This window comes from Chanos chanos, chromosome 4 (genome assembly GCF_902362185.1).
Source record: "Chanos chanos chromosome 4, fChaCha1.1, whole genome shotgun sequence".
NCBI lineage: Eukaryota > Metazoa > Chordata > Actinopteri > Gonorynchiformes > Chanidae > Chanos > Chanos chanos.
In genome coordinates this window covers 9,986,979-10,009,574 of record NC_044498.1, presented here as the reverse complement: position 1 = coordinate 10,009,574, position 22,596 = coordinate 9,986,979, and the positions used below count along the sequence as shown (strand labels likewise).

The 22,596-nt window shown below is 40.0% G+C and overlaps 1 protein-coding gene across 1 annotated transcript; it reads left to right on the top strand.

The window, feature by feature from the left end:
- The first annotated feature begins 397 nt into the window (after positions 1-397).
- On the top strand, positions 398-22,349 carry LOC115809964 (glycophorin-C). The gene is made up of 7 exons (XM_030771855.1): positions 398-555; positions 1,871-2,088; positions 18,367-18,399; positions 20,589-20,612; positions 20,739-20,768; positions 21,312-21,458; positions 21,793-22,349. The coding sequence occupies exons 2-7, from the start codon at positions 1,968-1,970 to the stop codon at positions 21,801-21,803; spliced, it is 366 nt and encodes a 121-aa protein (XP_030627715.1). The 5' UTR covers positions 398-555; positions 1,871-1,967; the 3' UTR covers positions 21,804-22,349.
- Positions 22,350-22,596: the final 247 nt, after the last annotated feature.

Below are 22,596 nucleotides of genomic sequence, written 5' to 3'. Positions count from 1 at the left end.
CAAACACACACACACACACACACACACACACACACACACTCATCTGTAATATATATACATGTATTAAAAAAAAAAACAGTTTTGTCCAGAAAGTGTCGCCATTAATGCCTCCAGTGTATCCATTTGGATGGATCTCTGCCTGGTTCTGCACTGATAGCTTGCTTTCCAACACATGTGTTTGTGGGTGTGGGTCTCTCTCACTCCCCCTCCTCCTCTCTGACTTCCTGCTTGGTTCCTGAGCTCAGCGGAGCCATGCATCTGTGGCCTATTTGCATTGCAGGGGTGGGGTCTGCGCTGCCTTTGGGTTCAAATCTGCACCAGGGGAATAATCTGAGATACTCAAGAGAAACAGATCAGGTCCACACCCAGAAATGCTCAGAGAACTGAGCCCATATTAGATCATGAAATGACGTCGTTTCACTAACTGACGTCTTGTGAGCGAAACTTTGTCTGAACTTTTCTTTTTCAAATGCAGCTGTCTCATTTCTGCACACAGTGGTGATTTCTTAAGTTGAGGGAGAACTTGTTGCTCTTTGAGGAAGCAAAGCTTCATTGGTGAGTCCCATATTCTTATTTCTTTTTTTTTTCTCCCTTTCTGCCATAAATATTTCTCCTTTTTCACCCCTTGGTGGCATTCTGTAGACATAGTGCCCTTTAAAAAGGACATACGATGGGGGAGCTGGTTGCATGCTCCCAGGCAGCTCCTGCATTGTAACTAATAGCTGATCTCATTCTGCCAGAAGTGCAGCTTTCAGTTTGACAAATAAGACTCATCATCCGCTCATAGTCACCGGTGTCATTTGCGTCTTTTCTTAGGCAGGCTTTGAAATAATAAGCAACATGTTAATTAGCTCTCTCCCTCCCTCCTGCGCCTAGCTCAGTGTGACCCCCTATTGAGGTGAGAGACTAAATTTGAAAGAAAAGTTACTTTTTGGTTCTCTTTCTTTTTCATTCTTGCTTTTTTTTTGACACAATATAGCTCACTGGCATCTGAAAAACAAAGATGTTTCCATAGCAGTAATTAGGCCTCTGTGTGTGTGCGTGCGTGCGTGCGTGCGTGCACGTGCATGCGTGTGTGTGTGTGTGTGTGTGTGTGTGTGTGTGTGTGTGCCCGTGTGTGTCTGTGTGCGCGTGTGCACATGAGCAGAAATGATGAAATTTGCCTTCTTTACAATAAAAGCTTTAGGATATTATTTCAGTGGAACTTTGAATGTTCCTGCTGTTGGCAATTAAAGAGGCGAAGTGTCAGAGAGAGCTTCATGTCGTTAACTCAAAGCTGTGAGTGATGACTGTCTATCAGTTAGGTTCAGAAAAGGCCAGTAATGAGATTAGTGTGTTTGTGACTGATAACAAGGGTGACTGGTTTATGTTTCATCGGCCCGTGAATACTCTAAAAATAGCTGGTGTGTTGTACATTGTGTCGCAGAACAATCAGCTTGTTCCCCTGTAGAATATGTCAGTTTCTGCCAGTGGCATCTCTCTCTCTCTCTCTCTCTCTCTCTCTCTGTCTCTCTCTTTCTCTCTCTCTCCCTCTGTCTCTCTTTCTCTCTCTCTCCCTCTCTGATAACAGCTATTGCTAGTGTTCATTCTGAGTGTGACTAGAAAATATCACAGCCACCTTTCTGTTTCCAACATTGCCTATGTAATGCAGGTCAGTGTGGAGAGAGCAATAAATTAACTTTAATGTTATAAAGTTTTCTATGTATGGAGAATATTTCAAGGTATGTACATTATTTCTTTCTCAAAAGAAGATTACAGAGGAAATCCATGAGTTTGATCAACTCATCTGAACTTTAAGAAGTGTTCCGTATGTAAATCAGTGAACCACTTTTATGAATCACCTCTTTTTCCCTCGTATGTTTTTCTTTAGATCTCATACTACAGATTTGCAACATACGGGGTCTGTTGTCCTAAACCTGGTCCAACGGAAAACAACCAAATACCTTAACTAAGGAGCTAAACCAGCAATGGGAGACCCTGCATTCACTCCATCCACCAGTATCCTCTCCCACACTCCGGCACATCATGGAACAACACCCGTGGCCCACGTTACCACAGTTTCACATGGGAGAGGCACAGTGCATCACCGTATGTTATCTAAAATTTTATTCTTTCTCTCTATCTCTCTTTCCTTTTCTCTCTCGCTCACCCTAAGCATCCAAATTAGCTGTCATATATGTCACTGTCATTGCTGTGCACGAAGAAGTTCTGTGTGTGTGTGTGTGTGTGTGTGTGTGTGTGTGCACTGATACATTGCACAACAATATGTAACTCTCATAATGTTAAAATCACAAATACCAATACTGTATTGCAGACAAACTGACTGCTGCAAAAGCTAGCCAGGCCTGATGAATTTTCTTATGAAAATTATACAAAATGTTAGAAAGTGTTTCAAATTCACTGCAAATGCTGAGAGCAACCGCCTCTAACCCTAACCAGGACAGTGACCAGTCATAACTTTTCACCTAACATGTGATCCTCATGTGATCACTGAGGAAGAAGTTCACAGATCTGCGAAAGGAAACATGAACTGTCCGTATTCAGACTCATCTCCTGACATTTGGTCAGACAATAAGACATGATTGATGCCGAAACATGCCATAAGAACAGGGCAGAGATTTCAAAATTCTGCAAAGTTCTCACCTTTAGAAAGCTATTGATCAAAAAGCCAACACTGAAACACCAAGAGAAAATGAATTTAATGAAAACTAATGATTCATCGGCATCACTAACTATTTGGCGTCTCTGAATAAGTCTCGGTCTCAGACAACGTTACTGATTTGCTCCGTGATGATCTTGGCTCGCTTTGAAGCGGGCTTTTTTTGTGAAGCACGACGTGCACGCGTGAAGCCTTCCCCACGAGTGCTCGAGCGGAGATTCTGTAATGAAGAACAGAATAAGATTTTTAACAGAGACACAATGTCAGCTTTTTCACTGGCCACTACGGGATATCGCAGCAGCCCAGAGACAGAAAGTGATCGTCTAGTTCTTCCGACGCACTAAATCATTTCCTACAGATAATGCAGCGACTTCCCTTACTCCCTTACCCACACCCTATTCTATTCAACTCGATTCGAAACCAACCCCGCCCCCCCCCCCCCCCCCAACCCCCCCCCCACCCCCACACCAACACCACCACCACCACCGCCGCCACCAAAAAAAAAAAAATTAAAGTCCAGAAAACCAATACACAAAAATACAAAGAAAAAAAATGATTTTGATATCTTTGGTGAGTTTGGAGGCTGAAGTGTTCATGGACTTTCCCTTAGGCTGTTGCAGTAATCTACATATTTTGTAGCCAGTGGTGCACCTCGGTCTCTTCTTTCAGACTGGGTCTGTAAAGAAGCTACTCTATATGGTTTCACTCAAGGAGAATGCTTCCCCTTTTTTTTTTTTTTGGAACTGTTGTTCTCAAACTGCATTTTGTGAACTCTTTGAGGAAATGCTTTGGACAGTCAGGTATGCCCATGTTTGTTGTTTTGTATGAGTGGATTGTGGTCTCTCCCAGACTGTATTTTGTTGTTTGTTTTTCTCCGTTTAATTAGTTACCACAGTCATGTCACAGTACTGTGTCTGTTTAATGCCAGATAAGTTTCAAGTTTCTATTATGATTTGTTGGGGTGTTTTTTCTAATGGGAAATATATTGTTTCTTTTTCTTTTATCATAATTGGGTTGGGTCTTATTTTCTTTGCTTGTATGTCCTCGGGCTGACTGGTGTTAGTAATGTCAATGAGTGTTGGTGGAGTGATCCTAAGGACCAGTAAGATAAAGGGACCCTTACCAGTTCAGGGCTCTGTGGTTGTATGAGAGGGGGCTGGATGTTTCCAGAAATTTTTTTGGATGTTTAAAGCAGAGAGGATGGGCATTCTTCAGCCTTGCATATGTTGCTTGGTATCTTTATTTGAACTCTTGGGATACTTTGAATAACTCTGTATGCATGTTTTCAACTGAATGTTTATCCCATTTCGTCCAGTCATGATCTGGTATCAGACCCCATGCCTCATTGCAGTAAATTTTCCACATTCGGTTCAGTTGGTCTCTCTCTCTCTCTCTCTCTCTCTCTCTCTCTCTCTCTCTCTATCTATGAGAGAATAGAAAAATATATGATATATATCTATATATATCTATCTATATCTATCTATCTATGTATACACACACACACACACACACACACATATATATATACATATATATATATATGTCTTTCCTTTTATATGTCTTTCAATCTGTTTATCTATTTCTGTCTCTCTCTCTCTCTTTCTTTTTGTAGTCAATGTAGAAGGAGCCAGATTATGCTTGTTGCATCAGTTTCTCTTTTGACAAGAGCTGAACCACGCTGTGTACAAACAGCATTAAAACAAAAGCCACTTAATTCCCCTGTAGAGCACTCAGTTCTCACAGAGACTGCATCTAAGTACACTTACTATCAAAGAGATATGACACATTCTATCTGGACAGACCAGACACAAAAGGGTTACGCCTTTTTTTCATTACAGAAACAATTTTTTTTAGTTAATAGAATGAAAACTTTACCATCTACAGCATTTTTTTCTATATGAATCACAAAAGCGCAATAGCGGTGAAGAATGAGAAACACTGTGAAAAATCAGAACTGATATCTAACCAGCCCATGGATTGCCTTGCCAGGGATGCTGCGCTCTGGATCTCATTAATTACAGTTGTTGCCACAGAATGGAGGAGCATGGGAAGTAGAAAGGGAAATGTGATTTGAAGATAAGGGCTCTTCTTTGCTTCCTGGGGAAGCATCCAGAGCCTCCCATTGGCACAGCCCTTCTCCTGTTGTTTGCTGAAAATACAGATGATTAAGCAGACGCAAATTAATTCACTCTCTCTCTCTCTCTCTCTCTCTCTCTCTGACTACAGAGGTGCCTCTCCTGAGTGTGATGTGTGTAATTTGTTTTTGGTGTTAATTGTGTACTTGCATTGAAGGTTGCCTCCCATTACATCCAGAGGGCACATTCTTCTTCCTTTTGCAAGTTATGCAAGTAAATTTATTATGTTAGCAGCTCAAGCAAGTAAGTTGAGCACAAAGACTCTCAGGAAAAAAAGAAGAAGAAGAAGAAGAAGAAGAAGAAGAAAAAGTGAATTCTCCCCACAGGAGTAAGAGCAAGGATGTTTGAGATGGCAGCAGGGTCTACTCAGGGTTGCCATGGAGTCTGTTTCCAGGGGGAATGAGATGTGAGGGGAAAAGTACCTTTGCTGACTTTGGCTCAGACAGGACGTGAATATGGAAGTGGGTGTGCGCTCTCACCGCCACAGGGGCACCTGGCTGATGGGAGCATGTTATATGCATGTCAACACACACGTCTGAATCATCAAGGGTACACACGGACTGCGTTAAAAATGTGATGAATGATTTAGTGCCTGTAGCCTTTAATTTTGTTGCAAATTGCCAAAAAAAAAAAAAAAAAAAGAAGCATGCGATTACGACATTAAGAGCGATCGTGATCGTTTCCACTGAACTTACCTTTATTAGATACTTCTTATCTCGTTTAGAAGCTCCGAGTCTGCAGAGGAAAACTGCACCGTCAGTCCGTTTGCGTCCCGTTTAAACGATATGTAGGGCAAGGGTAGTCAGAATTCATGGAGGGCTGGTTTGTTCTAGAATTTTCTCAGCACTTTAATTGAGGCATTAAAGGAATTGATAGTGCTTAAGGCAATCTCACTTTTTTTTTTTTTTTTTAAAACTTTGATTCTGTAGCCTGATGAAAAGTTACTCTTTAAACCTCCAAAAACAGTGCATCCCTCTTGATTTTTGGTATTTAACACACGCTAAACAACAGTACAACATTTCCAAACTGTATACATTCTGTCAGCAAACTTTGAAAACAACTGTACATCTTATAAACTTGAGAAGACATTGATTTTTTTTTTTTTTTTTGATGTAAGTGGTTAAAGCCATGGTTATTCATTGCAGAAGATCAAGTTTTTATGTTACACTGTGTATCTCACACAGGGCCATTGCTATTATCAGTACAGCCCCCGTCAGCTTTTCTCAGCTAGGGGAATCTGTACATGTGCATTACACTAGACAGAGATAAAACTTGTGCCGAGGTAACAACACAAGGTCAGGGAAGGACAAGGAGCTGAGACCGATTATCACTTTTACCACGGGAGGAAGAAAAAAAAAGGTTTGGTGACACGGGTGTTCACTTTAGCATGGCTACAGAAAAAAAGAAAAAGAAAAAAAGAGAGCGAATAAGAAGAGAGACACTTTTAGGTGTCTGTTGTTGTCTTTCCTTGCGTCTTGCTGTTGGCATTTTTCTCACCTCACAAGTACACATAGCAAATTCACAGCTTTCTCTCACTCGGAGAAAGGAGACTAGAGATGGAAGGGAGGTGGGGGGGGGGCATGACTTTGTACAGAAACCATTTGAGTGCAGGAGTGAAGAGGACAGTCAATACAGAAAGAGGAAGGAAGGAGAGAAAGAATTAGAACAACAAAAGGAGGTGGAAGTGAGAATAGCCTTTGTACACACTCCTGAGAGAGAGAGAATGCAGACTCCTGGATGAGAAGAAGCTGAAGTGGCCATTGAAAGGAAGAGGGATAAATGTGTGTGTGCGCGCGTGCGTGTGTGTGTGTGTGTGTGTGTGTGTGTGTGTTTATGTGTGCGTGCGTGTGTGGCTCAGGCGGAGTCGACTAACACAGCAGTATGGCAAGGCCAGATTAAGGGGAGTGCCTGTTTATCACAGAGTTTCAGAGAGAAGTCTGGGAAGGAGCTCTCATAGCCCTGCGGGCCTCGCTGCAGTGATAAGGCCAGCCCCCTAGCCGCTCAATTTCACCCTCTCTCACACACTGCAGAAAACTCTCTCCTACAGCTTATACTCTCCCAACCAATCACGTTCCATGAGCTTTTCAATTCCACCAGCTCCTCAATCATCATTATGCATCTAGATTAGTGTGATTGACACAGTGAGAAGGAGAGAAAGAAGAAAAAGTAACAAAGAGAGCAAGGGGAAGAGGGAGAAGGAGAGAGAGAGAGAGAGAGAGAGAGAGAGAGAGAGGGAGTGAGTGAGTGAGTGAGTGTGCGTGTGCGTGTGCATGTGCGTGTGCATGTGCGTGTGCCTGTGCGTGTGCCTCTTTATGCCACTTTCTTACTGTGATGAGAAGGCTGACATTTCTCAGTTTTTATGCTGTTTGTATACATCAGCTCAGTTTCAGTCACTTTCTCAACAACATGACAAATCAAAAGAATCATCTTTTTATTCATCTTTTCTTACCATTTCAGAAAATATTCGTTTTCCTTCATCTAGAGCTGCACAAAAAAGCACTGCAGTAATAAACTGTACATTGGTGCTATCTATTTTGATGAGTTTCTATGTATCAGTTTTAAAACCCTATCCTATAATAGAACACAACTATCTAAACCGCAGGCTTTTAATTGCTGAATTACTCCTCCAGTCATACATGTTTATTCATGAGAAATTGTCGTATTTTAATCAGAATTTTAATGAGTACTGTAATTTGACTGTAATAAACACATACCACTTGAGCTGTTTAATTTATAGTGACTTATCTGTTCACAAATCCATCCCTGATTTCGTTCAATCAACGTCCTGAGAAGTGAAGGAGGATCCGTGCTCTCGATGATATTCATTACCACCGTAAAGAGGTTACAACGCAACCTTCTACCTTGAAAGATGTGGTATCCTTCCTCTCAGGGTTTTTTTTTTCCCCCTTGCGTTCCACTTATCGGAAAAAGGAGCACACACCGTCACATTTACATACAGTCGCTCTTAATGTAAGGTTTCCAAGTTAAATATCTCACACACATAAAGGAATTCACTCCATTCATAACCTCTTGCCTCCAATTATTTTCCACCTACTTTCACATAATGTGATTCATGATTGTTGTCCCTTTGAACTTGCACAGAGGATAGGCCATAATTAGACATGTGAGCAGACGGGGATTATATACAGTGTGTTTGAAGTGCAGGGCTCAACATGATACTGTCTTCTATAATGAAGATGAACAGAAAAAGCCAAGTGCAAAAAAAAAAAGAAAAAAAAAAACAACCCTGCATAGTCTAATGTTCATTTAACATTCCCAAAGGAATAGAAAGGGGAAACGCATAGAGGTCGTGTGTTTGAATCAGAAAAGAGAACTGACATACGAAAAGTTAAGCTGTTATTGTTTGCTGGGTGAAAATCAAAATGTGCTAGTTTTCCATACTGCTGTGACAGACCGGAATTTAGTCCATATGACTACATATAGCCCGCACTGAAAACATTTTTCCCTATTGTTAAACCACGTGTGCTGTACACTCATTTACGGATTGGATGTCCTATTCTGATTTCAATGGCTTTTAAATGTGCGTTTCAGTGCTAGGTTTTGTTGTTTTTTTTTTTTTTATCTTTGATGCAAATAGTTCCAATCAGTGCTGGAGGCTCTGAGAAATATCTACCGGCGCTGAGGTTTCCTCTGGTGGTTGGTTTCAATGTTCCAAGCATATGAACCTCAGAGCTCCTCACCACATCAGGAGAGAGAATAAATAACGCCCACCAACTTTTGATTTATTATTACTAAGGCATTGCTCAAAAAAAAAAAAAAAAATGCATTTGCTTGTAGTGCCTCTTGAGAATTCCATTCGGTTCACCATTTGGTCCCAGTCTCCTTTGCCTGTGTTTGAGTGCAGGGTCTCAAGAGGGTATCAACAACAAGCATCCTTATCTGTGCTCAAGGATTGCCATTCCAGTGGCAAGTAATTTCATTTAGGTTTCAGGGCCATGGTCTGATGAAAAGGCTCCTGGAAAACCAGACAAAAAGGTCCGGTAATCTCTTGAGGGATCACATCTGTGTCACTGGATTCAGTTTTCAGCCCATACCAAAGCTTTTGTGTACACTGTTTGCAGAAAGACAGGCTCTGTTTAAAATAAAATAATAAAAAAAAATCTGTCAAAGAAATGAAGGATCATTCCTTCATAATTAAAAAGAGAGAGAGAGAGAGAGAGAGAGAGAGAAAGAGAGAGAGAGTAGAGGCTGAATTGCAGTAATAAAACGTAACATTAACATTTAATATAAGAAATTGTGTTATTTGATACTTTGTGAGAGACAGACATAGTTGATTTAAAAAGAACAAAAACAACAAAAAACGACTCCAGTCTTCATTTGGAGGCAGTAGAATTTACTTATAATCACCTGGTGAGTAACTCATTTAAATTCAGAGCTATACACTTTACAGGGTTGCCAAACCCTGTTAGATGGTGACTTCTGAGTCCTCTGATGCATTCTCCACTGTGTAGCTCTTGACAGAACTAAACACATAATATAGTGTTATTTTGTATTTTATTATTTGAGCACTTCATTACAATACCATTTGAAGTTGGTCCTCACAGCTTGAAGAGCACTGAGCCTATTGCAACTCAACTCTTAGATTTTTTGGCAAAAGCATGTGGTTTTACTTCTAAGTAATGCATATACTAAGCCAAAGCAGTTCATTTTACAGGCATATTACTTAACCAACATAGCCCAACCCTAAGTTTTATTAAAGAGATATTTTGCCATGACAGTTTTTATTGGGCTTGTGCATTAGAAGAAACTCGTTCTATTTTCGTTCTTTATTTGTTGTAACCACATGCTGTTGTGTTGTGTCATAATCAGAGTACATAAAATGGTCTCAGCTGTGAATTCATTGTTCTGTAGAAATGGGTTCTAGGGGGAAAAAAAAGAAATAATATAAAACTATGTGAAGCATTACCTCCCCCTCCTTCCAACTGGCTTATTATGACCGTTGTGTACTGAGAGGAACATATTACCAATGGGCATTTGACAGAAAACAGATGAAAATGGCACTGGGATGTACCTAACCTAACCTCTCAGACTGCACTCCTCCAGCGGTGCCCCTGCTGAGAGCCGAACCACACACTTCTGTGCATCAAAGCCAGCGTTGGCATTCACATTCACAGCTGACGAGTCGGTCTGACAGGCCCTGCGTGGCCGTGTGTCTCCGTACAGCATGTAAACCGAGAACCGAGGGGGAGACAACAGACCCTGGCTGTCAGTTCAGCCCTGAGAAAAGAGTGAGAAATAAAAGATTCCAGTCAACAGCCTTTGAGAATAAGGCATTGTCTAGTCATCCTGTCTTTCTCTTTTTCTCTCAGCCAGAGGAGGTGTGCTGTAATTCTTGCCTTTGCTCAGGAATCAGAAATATGAGAATCAAAGACTAGAGTTCCAGACTTCTCAGAGAAATCTGAAGGGCTGTATGTTACTGAAGTTGAAAGAACTGATTTGAAAACTGTAACCTTCATCCAGGCTCTTGCTTAATAACCTTAGATTTTGAAATGTATAGAATTTCTTAGATATTACTGTAGTATTGATGTCATAAACATTGAACAAGAAAAAAAAAAACAGAAAACAGCAGGAAACAGATCCACAGACCTATACAAAAACTTGACACAATTCTGTACCATAGAGTCAGAACACATTAATTACAAATCACAAATCAATGTCTAGAATGTTTTCGGTGCAGCAAAGACTGCCGGCAAATTATGTTACCTTTCAACAGCCCGTGTTTCACAAAATATGTAGCTGAGAACAGGATCAACTGTGTTCTTCATCAGTGGCACATTTTGGCCTGTTCAAGATTCCCGTAGCTTAGTATACATATTTTCATCGTATAGACTCTGTACAGTGAAGCACCGAATTATGGAGTTCTCAACACTGCCGAAAGAATCTCCTTGGCTCTATACCAGTCTTCAGCTGACTGAGTCGACTTCTATCAGGATTCAAATTAACACACTACGCGAACAGAAGTTTTACCTCTGAAGTATTAGCACAGGTTGACAAACACCCTTGTCTGTCACATCTCACCACGTTCACATGTTCCCACTGTGTCTCTTTATTAACTGAACACGTTCAAAAATAATCATCCTAATTTGAGCCTTTACTGCCAGTGTACCAGTCTTGGTTCAGTTCAAAGACTCATAGCTTGTCTAGCTTTAAATTACATGAGCTAACTCGAGGAACTGTTTCACATTGGAGAGGAAGGTCTCCCTCTCCTCCTCCTCTCTCTCTCTCTCTCTCCCTCTCTCTCTCTGTACCTCTTGTATGCCAGAAGTTAATGAGGGAGAGGAGAGCAGCTGTCAGGCTTGTGGTGCGCTCTGCCCCTGTAGGACCTGCTGTGGAACTCAAGGTCGCTCCCCTGGCACAAAGCAGCACAGTATCACGTCCTGTGAGAGCCAGTGTGACGCCTCAAACAGCTATCTTGACAGCTGGGAAATCAACACTGAAATAAATTAATAAAGCATCCATCGTACAAGAAAGAGAATGTGTTCCATCTTAATCAGGACATGACTGGCTGTATGTTTTATTAAAAGTGTATACCCTCCCTTAAGTGAAGAAAAGGAGGGGGGGGGGGGAAATTACTACTAGAGATGATCATTTTGAGTTTGTCTCCGAGGCCAGCTCGTCTAATTTAATCAGGAATACTGTCTGCCGTACACACTGTTTTGACTGTATTGAAAATGGAGGCTGTTTATTGGAGAGTGTTGCAATAGAGTATGGAAAATGACTGAAAGTCAGAAATAATGCAATAGTGTTAGGAAGTGCATAGCAATAATGGCTGGAAAATAAGGATATGCACTTGTGAGATAGCAGGGACAGGGAGACGGCTGAGGACATATAACCGTGCCTCATGCTGAAAGAACAGATATAACACTTTAGATCTCTCAGTCTTAGTCAGTGAATATTTCTGACCACTTCAATCAATGCAAAAGCAAAATTCATGCTAAATACATTATACTAGAGGCGAGACTGGATACATTGGGTATTGACGTCAAGCGGAAATGGTACTTTCTATAAATGTCCCTGGTTCGATTCCCCGGACCAGCAGGAGACATCCACAACTAGGGTGCCCATGAGCAAGGCACTTAACCCCCAAACCGCTCCGTGGTCCAAGACAGTGGCGTATATGAAGTGCAGAGGGTACTTACTGTGATCCTGGGGACATGCAATTTCATCCACTGTGTATATGGTTGGATGACGATAGATTATTATTATTATTATTATTATTATTATTGTGTCATAGAGAAAAGAAGAGCTAATGGTAAATGAACGGTTGAGCTCTCTTCAGACAATGCTCGGCCTTTGGGTGAGCAGTTGTGCAGGCGTGATGTCATGAGAAAGTGAAGGGTCTCCATAATCAAGCAAATAGGCCCTAGGGATGGTCTTCCTTAGACAGAGGGAGTGAGTGCTACACTCATTACTGCACAGCTGAACATCTGGAGGAGAGACAGTGCATGCTGGGATTTTACATAGCTAGATGTTAAACAAAGCACGTCAAGGTCCTACAGAACTTTTTTTTTTCCTTTTCTTTTTTTTTTGTGTGTGCAATGCACTCTCCATCTTTCCCGCACTGAAAGCAGGAAGCAATATTAATCAGATTGTTAAATACTGGTTCATACTCTTCAAAAACTATGGTTACACATCCTTTACACGAGCCGGAAACGAAAAATGCGTAACATTAAGTAAACTAAAATAGAATTTCATAACCATTAGCAGTGGTCTTCCTGTCCAAATATTCTTTTCCCCAAACCCTCCACTCATAGAACAATGAGATTTAATCCAGAATTCACATTCACAATTCAGTTTGTCCTGTCCATTGTCTTTGGAACATAATGAACTAAACTAATAGGAAAGAAAAAGAGAGAAATTATTCAGGGTGAGCTTAAACCCAGAGTTTCACAACCGCCTGTAAATGATTTCCTGCTTTGAATAATCTTGACACAGGTAATTAACCCGATTGAGAAACAGTTTCTTAACACCATACCCCACAGCTGTACAGCGCTGTGGGACTCATAGTCTGCCACTCTCTGAGCTGGGCTTCAGTACTGTGTTTCCAAAAGAGTATGGATAGTCTTACTTTTGAAACTAATAGAGCTTCGTTTAGTCTGTCCCAACCAATCATCTTGTCATTTTGATTTACTTAATGTAAGTGGTAGGGTGTGTGTGTGTGTGAGTTTTACTTGGGGAGTTCATTGAAGAGAACGGAAGGGAACAAATTACTTCTGTGGAGGCTGAACTTATGACTCTGGTTTATTGCTCTATTTCCACTCTCTCTTTCTTTGTTCAAGTGTTGTCCATTACCAGCTGTGTGATATGGGGAGCTCTGAGTCTTTTTAGGGTATTGCCTGTCTGCATTAATGTGCTTTAAATTACACCGATGGAACTTTGGCTGTTTCAGCAAATTCCAGTCAATTATCATTCACAGGTCAATTTCTCACGGCGGTTCACTGAGCAGATATATAGACATACAAAACTACAGACACATGCACACACACACACACACACACACACACACACACACACACACACACAACTATTAATTCATTAAAACCAGTGTTGGGGTAGTTACTCAAAAAAAAAAAGTAATTAGTTTTAAGTTACCAATTGCTTCTTGAAAAGTAATTGCACTACTCACTACTTTACTTTTGAGTTACTCTCTAAAACTACAAATTCTTCAATTTACCACATAAAAATACAAGGACAAACATCATAGTCATTTCATTGCTTTATTTTCAACGCGATAGTTTTGCGTCGTGCTTAAGAGCACCCCTTAGCTGCTCTAAAATAACTGTAAAGCATGGCCTTATTCATGAGGTCACATTTTTGACCAATAACAAAAAATAGATACACATGAGCTCAGCCATCCAACGATAAATTTAGTGCAGCTACATTATGTTGTCATTTAGCTTCAATGGTTAACTACCAGTTGTTTCTGAGGTAGCTAGTAATACATTTTGGTATCATCATCAGCCAAAACCTGTGTTATCTGTATTTTGTACCATGGTAACACTAAAGCTCTCCATATTATTATCCTGGTTGGCTACACCGTATTTTTGGGTTTTCTCTAATGTACCGGACCTTGCTAGCTAGCTAACTAACCAGTTGTCGGTCTTGTCCCGTTTAACGGGAGCTACTGTCAAGGACCCAATCTCTCCTTAGTGACTGTGGATAGTCATAATATAGATATACAACTAAGGTGAACAGGTGTGTGTCGCATCATAGCTGCTTCTATAATCATGTATTTTAACATCACTAGAGCACTGTATTGACCATTTAGCACCCAGGACCAGAACTATCCGTTTTATAAGTAAATTTAAATATTCAGCACAAAAAACATTCTTTTGAAAAGGCATGTGTAACACAGTAAAGGACATTTTAATAATTCAGTAACTGTAATGTGATTACTGAAACGTGAACTGTAATGTTTTGCTTTACTTTGTTATGGAAGAAAGTAATATAATTACAGTAACATGTTACTCTGTAACTCCCAGCACTAATTTAAACATACATCATTTTCTCCGTGTACATCCAGTACCCTCCAAAGCAGCAACAATTACAGAGCTGACTTGGATCCAGAAACTGATGGGCTATCTTGAACCTTGAATGATCTCATTACAAAGCTATCTCCCCACCTCTATGAAACAGTGTTGAAAAACAGAAAAACTGAGAAACAATTCACCTTCATCTTTTCCATTCCCTCCCTGTTTTTTCCTACATGAATCACCTTGGCATGAAACTGAGGAAAATCAGTTTTACAACAAGTCAAAGACTTCTAAATTGCTCAGTAGGACGTATGTGGGCGACAAGTGCTAACCTCTGAAAGAATTGAGTCAGAAACTAAATTTCGGTTCAAATTAATCAAAGTGAACAATTCTAAGTTCAAAATGATGTGAAAATAAACTATTTAAACCAACAGTAGGAGTATTTTAATTACAAGGCCATACATCTCGCCATCTCAGCCGTGCTTCTCACTAAAAACCAAACCAAAACAAGACAAAACAAAAGTTAAAAAAAAAAGTTAAAAGCAAACAGATATCTGTGTTGTAGGGTCTCACAGTCTCCGCAGTAAGGGGGGGGGGGCTTTTGTATGGTCAAGATTCACAGTTTGGGGCGGTTAAGTAGGTCAGAGCCTGTAGTGAGTGCAGTCCTAATGGTCATACCACTGACCGTGTGCATTGCATTCCAGTTTGAGCTCTCCTGGAGTAGCTATTTCCAACTCTGTTGCTAATCTCTCAGCCATCATTCCCTACTTCAAATGATAAATAAAAAATATGTTTTTCTCATCTTTCTGTTTCAAATCTTACATAAGAGATGGAATATCTAGTGATGGAGAAATGAAGGACCTCTAAAGCATTTGGGAGCCTTTCGGCCTGACAGATAACACATAAATAATACAGTAAAAGTTGATGATGACTCAAACCAATTTTAGGCGAATGGATGACATTCCTGTAAATGTTAGGACATATTATATTGATGAGGTTTAAAAACACACCAACAGATGTACTGGTCAATGTCCTAAGAATATGGCTAGATGCATACTTTTGAGTTGTCTGCAAATAGGCTCTCAGAACCAGAATTTCCGTTCATTTTTTTTTTTTTTTACAAATAATATTCTTTTTCATTACACAGAATGCACTAGAGGCAAAAGACACCAAACACGGAAACGCAAGTTTTTCAAACTTTTTCGAGACTTAACATTGACCCCTCATGTCATAAAACATTAGCTCTCATACCCCTCAGGGTTAAAATCCGAAGAAAACGGTTGAATACGATATGGACTTAGTTGAATGGTAACAGGATGGTTTATGCAGTTTGTGTATGCAGAGATGGATGCTGGACTACACTGAGTGGTTTAAATAATAAATAAAAGCTCTGTGTCTGCAGAATGAGAGCATCAGGGGAGAGTTATGAGGGAGTGCATGAATTTCACCCTCAGTTTAACACACGAAGATCACACCCTCGCTCCCACATCTCAGCGCAAGAACTACAGGTTGAAAAGTCATTCATTTGTCTCCGTGGTAATCAAATCAAAAATTGCTCGTGAGGATACTTACGCTGGTCTGCCCGGGGGGGCGATACAGTCAAGCTTATCAAACTTCATTATTCTGACAAATTGTCCGCATCACTTCAACTACTTTGAAGGTAAAAAGAAAAAAAAAGAAGAAAGATACCCACGAGAGGTTTTTGAGTTTAAGCTTATGCCAGGTGTTTGTTTGTTTGTTTGTTTACTTCAGCGGGAATCTAGGACAAGGTAAACAGCACAGAGTAAACGTGGCGGATGTAAAAAAAAAAAAAAAAAAAAATATCACTATGCAGCAGAGATGTGTAAAGATCAACACAGGCCATGTTTGTCATTCACTACCAAAAAAGATTCAGAGATGAAGAGAAGCTTTATACAAACATTCCTGGTAAAATTGCTCGGGGTCCATTACGACGCTTGCAACCCACTGATCCTTTTGTCAGTTTCTTATGATATGGAGTCATGGGACTTTTTTCTTTAGTGGATCTGAGGGCCATGGTTTTGCTTTTTAACATCTCTGAATCTCTACAAATGTTTTTTTTTTTTTTTTATCTAAGAGAGTAACTAGTTCAATGGACAATTCAGTTGTAGGAAGTGAGAGAAAGAAAAACAACAACTCTATTAAAACCTGTCACACCAGTCGCAAATACAGTCATGTTCATAAGTATAACAAGCAAATTCAGTATCACCTGTAATGAAACAAACATAGGTCACTTCGGTAGAACAAGGGTCGGCAAAATCGGGCTTGTTGCAAATCTTAAAAATAATATCTTTAAAATTGTTTTTATTAAAAGATTAATTTTAACCAATGAGCCAGTAAAATGCAATAGCCAGCAAGATGAACAACCTGAAACTAAATTGTAACTAACTAATTGTTTGAGAAGATGTATAATATGCTTTGTGATAAGAATGTTATAGGTTACTTTAACAAACAGCACATGTTTGTCCTGGCTGCCATAATATTACAATAACATTCATTTCTTTTGGCAAATCTAAACAATGTCAATGTGGAGTATTACATGGTAGAAAAATACCTCAAATAGTTTGGTTCTACCAAGTCAGAGGTAGCTGAGAGAACCCCTTTTACTTTGATGCCAGATAGTGGTATATTTCATGGTTGCAGCAGCTGTTTTTTTGTTTCTCTTTTTTTTTATTTTGGGGTTTTTTTGGGGGGGGGGGGGGGGGGGGGGGAGTTGACTAGTTAGCCAAGCAAAGTGTTCCCGAATAATTAAATTTCAAAAATGAACAACTTGTTCCTTATGAACTGTATCTTCTACAGCAAGCTGTTGGGATGCATTGATGAGTAATTGTGGGAGGGGCCCAGTGGCAGCGGTCTTCAGGGAGGCGTGTCGCAGGCCAGCTGAAAGCTGTGCTGTAGTCGGGTGAAGATTAGCGTCTCTTTTGGGAAGAAATGAAAGGAAAACGTTCTGCTCCGCAGCGTGTTTAGTCCTTATTTGTGCTCTGCAAGTGTGTGTGAGAAACCTATGGGGGTAGGGGGGAGTTGGAGGGGGTGGATGCTACACTGGCTTTGTGGTTCTTGTTTGCTCTCCATGGATCAGAGAGAGAGAAGCATCTCATCTCGTCCCTGAGGTGAAACATTGTCGAATGGGTTTCAGACCTGCAAGGGAGAAACAGATGTTTCTCAGTCACAAAGTATCTTCGCTCCTTTCCCTTGGTCTGTCTCTCTCTCTCACTCACACACACACACACACACACACACATACACACACACACACACAGCCAAAGCAAACAAGAAGTGCCTGGGAGCACGATGGCTTTCCATGTTCGGTCTGTAATTTATTTTGCCTAAAGGTTTCTCTTCGACTCCAAAGCTGGCTCACCATCAGAAGAAGCCAAATAATCTGCAATGCCCTGTAACAACACCGGAAAAGAAAAATATTATTCAAAAGGATTATGACAAAATATACACGTAGATCAGGATGAAATCTTGGATTCTAAATCTTTGCTTATTTTCAAACAAATTATAATAACTAATAATTAATACTAATACTAATAATTAATAAAGCTTCCAAAAAAAATCCTATTTATCTGTTCTCACTTGGTCTGGATGGATCTATTGTATCAGGTCAGAAACATGCACCTAATTTACCAGCAGACTGAAACAGAAAAGACAGGACTATAGAATGGTGTGAGATCAGTATATATTTTTTCTGTAGTGTTTTCTCTTATGCCCACAATGAAGGCCTCCCATTACTGGTCAGTACTGAGTGTGATTAAGCGGTTAGCAAATCAAAAAGATCTCTACAGCTGACAAAAGAGAGAGGAGAAAGGATGAATGTTTGACTTTCCAGGGTCACTCTGTAAATGTATTTTTGTCTTGAGGTTTTGTCTTTACTCTAGAACTGGCTCACCATCAGCAATAGACCAAACAATCTGTGATGTAATGGAATCGCAACCTAAAACAAGATTAAAAAAAACATTGTCAATCTTGATAACATCTGGAAATGAAATATAATATAATATAATATTTCAAATACAGTTTGTATTTACCTTTTCTCTGTTTCTTTTCTCCCCAAAAGCTACGGCCGCAATAAGTCCTCATCATACTTCTGGTAAGTGAAAGTGATCATGTGGTTAAAGAATAAAAATAGAGATATAACTCTAACCCTGACCCAGCAATGACATGAGAGAGAGAGAGAGAGAGAGAGATTTCTTTCAAAGTCAATTAGGACATCATGGGTATCTGAAGAGAGAGAGAGAGAGGGAAGGGGAAAGGATGAATATTGGGCTTTCCATGGTCATTCTGTGAATTTATTTTCAAAGTTTCCTCTTTACTTGTCACGCCGGTGGAGTGGTGCAGGACCCATGCGCAAGACACGAAGATTGAAGGTGACAAAAGGAGGACTTTACTTACAAACTAAAGATCAAAATACACGTGCAAACTGGGACAAAACCGATAACAACAAGGTGCAGCCAAACGGTGTGCGTATAAACACAAACAACGATAGACCAAGGACAGGTGAAACACAAGGGCTTAAATACAAGAGGAAAACTAAACAGGGCAAACATGATTGGATAAACTTAACAAGGGGGGGAACGAGGTTAATAAATGCAACAAACAGGATCAGGTGAGGGGTGGAAACACACAAGGAACAGGAGCACAAGACATTTCAAACTAAAAGTCCAAAATGAGGTGCAGGCTGTGACATTACTGTAGAACCACCTTACTATCAGCAGCAGACCCAAACCACCTGTGATGTAATGGAATAGGAATGTGACATAAAACAAGATTAAAAATATATTGTTTTGGCACACATACATTTGAATGGGGATGAAAACTTGAAAAATAATATTTCAATATTTTCTTTTCCCCCCAGAATATATGGCCACAGTAGGTGCTCCTCATTCTGCTGGCAAGTGAATGTGATCATGTGGTTACAGAACAAAAAAAATATGTATAAAGTCTAACCCTGACCACACAATGATACGAGAGAGAGAGAGAGAGAGAGAGAGAGAGAGAGAGAGAGAGAGAGAGAGAGAGGGAGAGCGAGCAAGAGCAAGAGAGCTAGAGAGCATGCCAATTAGCACATCAAGGACACAACAGGTAGCTGAAATGATTTCTCTCAACCTAATAACATGTTTAATATCAACACACTATGAGGTAGCAGCACATTCTGCTGAGACTTGGGCAAAATGATTCAAAATGCACATTGAAAGAGAGAGTGATGTCTCCTGTACCGGTAATAGAGCTGTGGGAAAGTAAGGAACTGATGGTTATGTGGAAATCAGCCTGAAAGTGATGAGAAACCAAGGAACGGTACTTTAATTTAATGAACCTCTGTCCGTTTCTCTCTCTCCATGTGCACGCCTAGATAGATAGATAGATAGATAGAGAGAGAGAGAGAGAGAGAGAGAGAGAGAGAATGTTTGAATTTCTCAATGATGTATCTCTGTCTCGATGTCAGTTGCCATCGCGAGCCCCCCACACGCTAAGTTCATCAGACAGTCAGCTCCCCCCTGCTCAAACATTTTCTCTCTCCTTCAGGGCTCCCGGCTCCTCTCTGCACACACTTCTCCCTCTATCTCAAGAGACAGTCACCTTTCGCAACCCCCCCCCCCCCCCCCCCCAAGAAGTTAATATTTCCCCGCAGCCTTCGTTACCCTCAATTCCCTTTCCCTTTTTACAGTCTAAAGAGCCCTCTTATTGACGCACATTCCTTAACCACTCAAAGTGGGCAGCAATTTTAAACGATGTTGATTAATGAGGTATTAATGATAGGCTAACACCTAGCTGTAGCAGGTAATTAAGCCTTAATGAGGTGTTCAGAGGCTAGCTAGAATAGCACACAAATTGTCCTACTCTGTGGTCTGTAATTTTTTTTTTTTTTCGTCAGAAAGGTACAAAACTCGTTTTTTTTTTTTTTTCACACAGACTCAACATGATTTGAAAGTTATTTTCACAGTAACCTGATTCAGCCATATTTCCCACAAAGAAGACAGATGTTCCTCTGTAACAAGTCTCAGTTCCTTCCTCTTTAATTACTTTCTTTATTTAATTTTCTGTTTCGAGGCAGACAGAGAGATAAAATTCGGTTGACACAAACAGATTCAACAGGCGTGTTGTGATGAGACACATCTGTCATAAATCATTTTAGAGGACTGTTTGCACAGACTTTCTGTTAATGCGTAAGCAGGTACATTAATGAAGGAGGTTTTAAGAGTAATGACAATTCAGTTACCCATTTTAAACGGTTGGGGTTTGCCATATGTTTGACTGTCACGTCTTCCTTTTTCACTTTAGGGCCTAGTGGATGGCTCGCCGAGGGTAAGGACTAAATCATTGCTTTCTGTATAGTTGTGGTTGTGGCCTCTGAAGTACAGAATCATTTGGCTGGACCTGGTAATGTGTGTGCTATTTTTGTTTGTTTGTTTGTTTGTTTGTTTGTTTCAGATGGTGGAGTCTGGCTTTTCATTATAACTGGTGAGGAAGAGGATGGCTTTAACAATGAAACAAAGAGGGCATTACTGTGACCAGTTCAAATCATTCAATGAAGAATTTCAACTCATTTCCACAGAAAGAGATTAATGAAGGACATTTATAATTCTTGTCAATTTTTTTTTAACTTGCAGCAATTACCACTACTCCAGTGCAAGACAGTGTGTAAAGTTTAATGCTAGCTGTACTATTACAGAGGTTAAACGTATTCAGAATTCCAATAAAACATAGTGTATATTAAATTATATTTCTAATATATACATTAAATTCCTAAATTGGACAACACATCATTCACAATATCTAGCATAACATAACTATTATGCACAACATACTTTACCACATTCCATTATATGAAATTTGAGAATGTTTTGATAGAGCAGCCTCTGATATAACGACTCTGCTAAAATGTTCACATTATGGGGAAACCAGCATATTACTCACACATTGAAAATACAAGTCATCCAAGTGTATGGAAACCTGCTGAGCTAGTTCTGTAAATACTTACTCTTATCATGTCTGTTTTTGAAGGAGTCATCACGGCAGTAGTCCTGGTCTTACTGGTGTTGGCTATAATCATCCTACGCTACAGATACAGATACAAGGGGACATACTATACTAACGAGAGCATGGACCAAGACTGCAATGAGAAAGACCCTCCTGAAACAAGTAACGAAGGCAAGGCAGTCTGAATCAGACGTTACAGAGCAGTGCGCTGTGGTAAACTGCTTGTTCGCGAAACTGAGTGTGCCCGTAGTCACATCTGCTGAAGGATTGTTAAGGCCACTTTTAAGTTCCCCTCCTTTGCGACGCGTAGCGTATTCTCAACAATGTGGAAATATCGTCCAGGACATGTTCAGACTAGGCAGTGAAAGCTTCAAGAGAAAATATTTTTTATTAAAGTTTCACCTCAGTTCATCACTGAAAGACACATCTCTGTAATGCAAAAGAGTCAAGGTCAAGGTATGCCGGTTCTGAAGGATGTCTCTTTTCTTTTCTTTCTTTTTTTCAGAGGTCCCCTAGGTTGTCCCGTACCGACCACAGAAAATCCTGCATGAAATTTCCTCTCGGAAATTGAGCCATTGCTCACGTCTTGAAGACTAACAGATATTCCTGCGGTATCGTATTCATAATGACCGAAACATTTTGTCTCTTCCTGTTTATTCTTTTTGTATCTTTATACTTTTGAATATCTTTTTATTGTTCCTTTACCCACAAAATCAATTCAGACACTGTGGTCAATTATTTGAAATGCACAGAAACTGTGTGTAGAGACCTCTTTTGTAGTATTTTTTTTTCAATATTCACAGCTGGAGTGTAAGTACATAGGTTTTTTTTTTTACTCAAATATAACCTCCCAAGGACAATCTCCCTCAGTAATCTAATTACTGAGGTCTAAAAACCTTGACAACGAAGAGTGTTGTGTTGTAATCTGTCATTTCTTTCAAATGTGAAAATGTGAGGTAATTTGCACCTTCCAAATGCTTTTTTCCTCAACGCCCTGTGCTAATAGCTCCAAGCATTTAGATGGAGCTTACAAGGTGACTTTCTGAAACTTCCGATGCACTGAAGGAGTAAACATCTTTTTTTTTTTTATCAAAATAAACAATTTTGGGTACACAAGTGATGATTATCTTGACGTTTTATGTTTTAATAATAGCTTTCATCAGACCAGCATTCACAGATTTCTTAGATTATAACAGGTCCAGAGAACAGATCGCAATATTTTATGTGTCTTCTGGAACATTGCAATGACAATATAATTAATATGCCATACAGCCATGACAGATGTCACATTTTTTTCATTTCCAGACAT